Below are 3,001 nucleotides of genomic sequence, written 5' to 3'. Positions count from 1 at the left end.
TTTTGAGTGAGTTGCCTAGCCCAACTTGTATGCAAACTGCTGTAAGATGAGCTGTGCTGTGGGATGTTCTGTTGGAATTAACTTACTGCATGGAGTATACTAGTACTTACTATTTTGTTTGTTCCCAAGAAAGATTCTTGATGTGCTTTCGATGCTTTGCTGCTTTGTGATGATGAAGGCTGAACCTGAATGTCGATGGTATGTGTCGTCCAGAATTAGTTCTAGTTAATTGTTTAAACAAGTTGTTCTCCTTTGCAATGGCGAATTGTTGGCAAGTTGGTGCCTCCTTCACAAATTGTGTAGCGGAACAGAAACAGTTCTTTTTCTTCACTTTTGATTTGTACTACTTTTGTTTTACGGGCAAAAAAAAACTACAGCTGATCGACTGAATCGATTTATCTCCCAATCAAGTACCATCTGTTCGATACTACATACTTATAAAATTATGCATCGCGTTGCAGAGATACCTCGTCATTGGTGTCCACAATGTCGCGGACAACTTGCAGCTGCCCCCCAAAGAAGTGTTTCCAAGGGTATGTGTACAACCGCACACACTTAGAATGACCTGAACCTGATCTATCCAGTCAGCTGGTTAAGGCTAATTGCTTTGTTATGTGCAGCACTTGTGACTGTTTAATAGGGATTGAGTTATGCTATTCGGGATGCAACTGCGGTGGTGACTGCCAGAACGGCTTATCTCTTGGAACAATCAACCTGGCTGCTGCCCAAGGTACCACCCCAACGGTTGCCTCTGGCTCTTCTGCTGCCCAAGATACTGCTCAAACGCAACCGCTTGCCCCGAGCACTTCTACTGCCCAAGGTATCGCTCAACCACATCCACTTGCCCCGAGCTCTTTTACTGCGGCCGTGCCGAAGCCAGAGGCAGTTGGTGAGCTGGTGAAGTGCAACTGCAGCTTTACCAAATGCCTAAACTGGTATGTTCAAACACAGTGGCTGAATTATCTGAACCAGATCTATCCAATCAACTAGTAGTTAATTGGTATATTAGTTGTCCAAAGCTGCCATCTAACTGTTGCCTGATATATTGCGTGCAGCCAATGCAGATGTTTCAGGGAGGGTTTGAGTTGCGTTATGGGACGTTGCAAGTGCTATGACTGCGAGAACAACCCAAATTGGCTGGTAAGATATTCGTTAGAGGGCACTGCATTCATGAACACCGTGCTACTCTGGTGTTTTCCAGGAACCTGAAACAAATGTGTTGCACTTATTCCAGGCCGACGAGGATTATGTGGAGTGCGCGTGCAAAACCAAAAATTGCAAAACCAGAGTCTGCGGTTGCAACAAGGTGAACGGTTATCTCCTTTCCAAAAGACTAGACATGCTTATTCTTTCTCTGATCCTGACTGAGGCTAGTTGGTTCTTGTTTTGAAGAAACTGAAAGGGTGTAACCCAAATTGCACGTGCATAGGGTGTGAGAATCAGTACGGGATGAAAGGGGGTATGTGCATGACACTTTCTTCTTTTATGTGTGTTGTTTCATTCGTAGCTTGGATAATCATGCTAGTGTAAATCTCTGTTGCTCTGCATGTACAAAACAGCTGATAAGTCCAATGCTGGACCGGGAGGTACGGGTGGCACAAGTGACGCCGGAGGCTCGGGTTCCAACAAGCAAATAAGAATCGGGGTAAGTTTGTGCTTCCACTTGCGCAGTTTGTTGAGAGAAATCATAGGTTAATTATGTGTATGTCTGCCCCAATCTGTTGAGGGATAAGCAGCTAATCCAGGTGATGTGCTCCTTTTGTGCAGTGATGACAGTAGGCTTCAGACATACCAGAGCATGACGCAAGTCACCTTACTTACCATCCTCAAGACAATTGCCACTCATCTCCTGTTCAGAATATCTCCCACTAAAGCACAGCCGGGTTCCTGTATATTCCTTGTAATGGTTACTCAAAGCAAGCACGGCGACAACCTCCATGTTCCTCAGCCCTCGGGGGGCTCCAGTGGACCTAGATTGATCAGGCTGATACACTTTAGAACATATATACTTCTGTTCGGCGTCCATATATGCTGCCCGGAAATGGGTGCTTCAGTTCGTTCTTATACATGCACAGTCTTGCAAATGATTTCTCTTATACTTGAAGAAGATTCTGGTAGTATGAATATGGTTTGCAACTTTGCATATTCTGGTACCATGAAGTGATACGGTTATTCTTTGTATAGACCAGTTACACAAGCAGCACTGGTTGCTTGCTTGGAACAAGAATGGCATCTTAGATATTGGGTTCCATTTGGTTCAGTAAGCGTTCAGTTTTTCTCCACCGACTAAATTCAGCACGAGGCATGCACTCTTTGTAGTGTTACGCAGTGTTTTGGGCGAAAGTATCAGGCGCACCCAATGTGGTGCTACCGCTCCAACAGGTTTAAAATGAGCATTGCTTACATATTCATTTTTGGCCAGCAGCAACGCAAGGGCAGTCTCCTAGTCTTATTAAAAAGTCTATTTGCGAATGGTGAATGTTGTAGGAAAACCCCAAAAAAGTTAAGTTGTGGTAGTAACAAGATGGTGGATAATTCGATAAGGCAATGGGTTGAGGCATAGCCTTGCAACTCGATGTATTTGTACAAAGGATCGATGGAATGACTTTGAATATTTATAGTCATGTATGTGCTCGATTGCAACAGAGTTGTCTCTTGTCTCTTTATCATTCTAAAGCCCCGCGGGTACCCAGAATCCCGGAGATCGATCAAGAAGAAGGTAAGGAGCGAATGCTATTATGAACACAAGTGACCGAAAGATAAGAGAATTCCTTATTTGGCCCTTTCTTAAACTTTGGTTCCCTATTTGGCCCAAAATAAAATTTCCTTCTCTATTTGACACCTAAAGTAATGTTTGTTCCTTATATGACACTTTCGTCCATTTTAGACACTAAAGGTGTTAAGCGTAAGGCGAAAAGACCGTTTTGCCCCTAGTGCATTGTTGTATTGTGTGACTATCCTGACTATAGTAAAAAGAAAAAGGCAATCAGTTTATCCATGT

At 43.7% G+C, this 3,001-nt stretch overlaps 1 protein-coding gene across 1 annotated transcript; it reads left to right on the top strand.

Annotated features, from left to right (window-relative positions):
- The first annotated feature begins 475 nt into the window (after positions 1–475).
- On the top strand, positions 476–2,194 carry LOC119345322 (CRC domain-containing protein TSO1-like). The gene is made up of 7 exons (XM_037615447.1): positions 476–533; positions 621–935; positions 1,056–1,140; positions 1,235–1,306; positions 1,393–1,459; positions 1,560–1,645; positions 1,768–2,194. Exons 1-7 carry the CDS (start codon positions 487–489, stop codon positions 1,768–1,770), a joined length of 675 nt encoding a protein of 224 aa, XP_037471344.1. The 5' UTR covers positions 476–486; the 3' UTR covers positions 1,771–2,194.
- Positions 2,195–3,001: the final 807 nt, after the last annotated feature.

This window comes from Triticum dicoccoides, unplaced genomic scaffold (assembly GCF_002162155.2).
Source record: "Triticum dicoccoides isolate Atlit2015 ecotype Zavitan unplaced genomic scaffold, WEW_v2.0 scaffold225460, whole genome shotgun sequence".
Taxonomy (NCBI): Eukaryota; Viridiplantae; Streptophyta; class Magnoliopsida; order Poales; family Poaceae; genus Triticum; species Triticum dicoccoides.
Note: the sequence above shows the minus strand (reverse complement) of the source record. Positions and strands in the feature narration are given on the sequence as shown.

Bases quoted from the DNA above. Each gene is read 5' to 3' on its own strand.
- LOC119345322 (XM_037615447.1), top strand. From the start codon at position 487: ATGTCGCGGACAACTTGCAGCTGCCCCCCAAAGAAGTGTTTCCAAGG. The intron at 534-620 runs GTATGTGTACAA...TGTTATGTGCAG, and splicing joins CCAAAGAAGTGTTTCCAAGG to CACTTGTGACTGTTTAATAG. The intron at 1,141-1,234 runs GTAAGATATTCG...CACTTATTCCAG, and splicing joins AGAACAACCCAAATTGGCTG to GCCGACGAGGATTATGTGGA.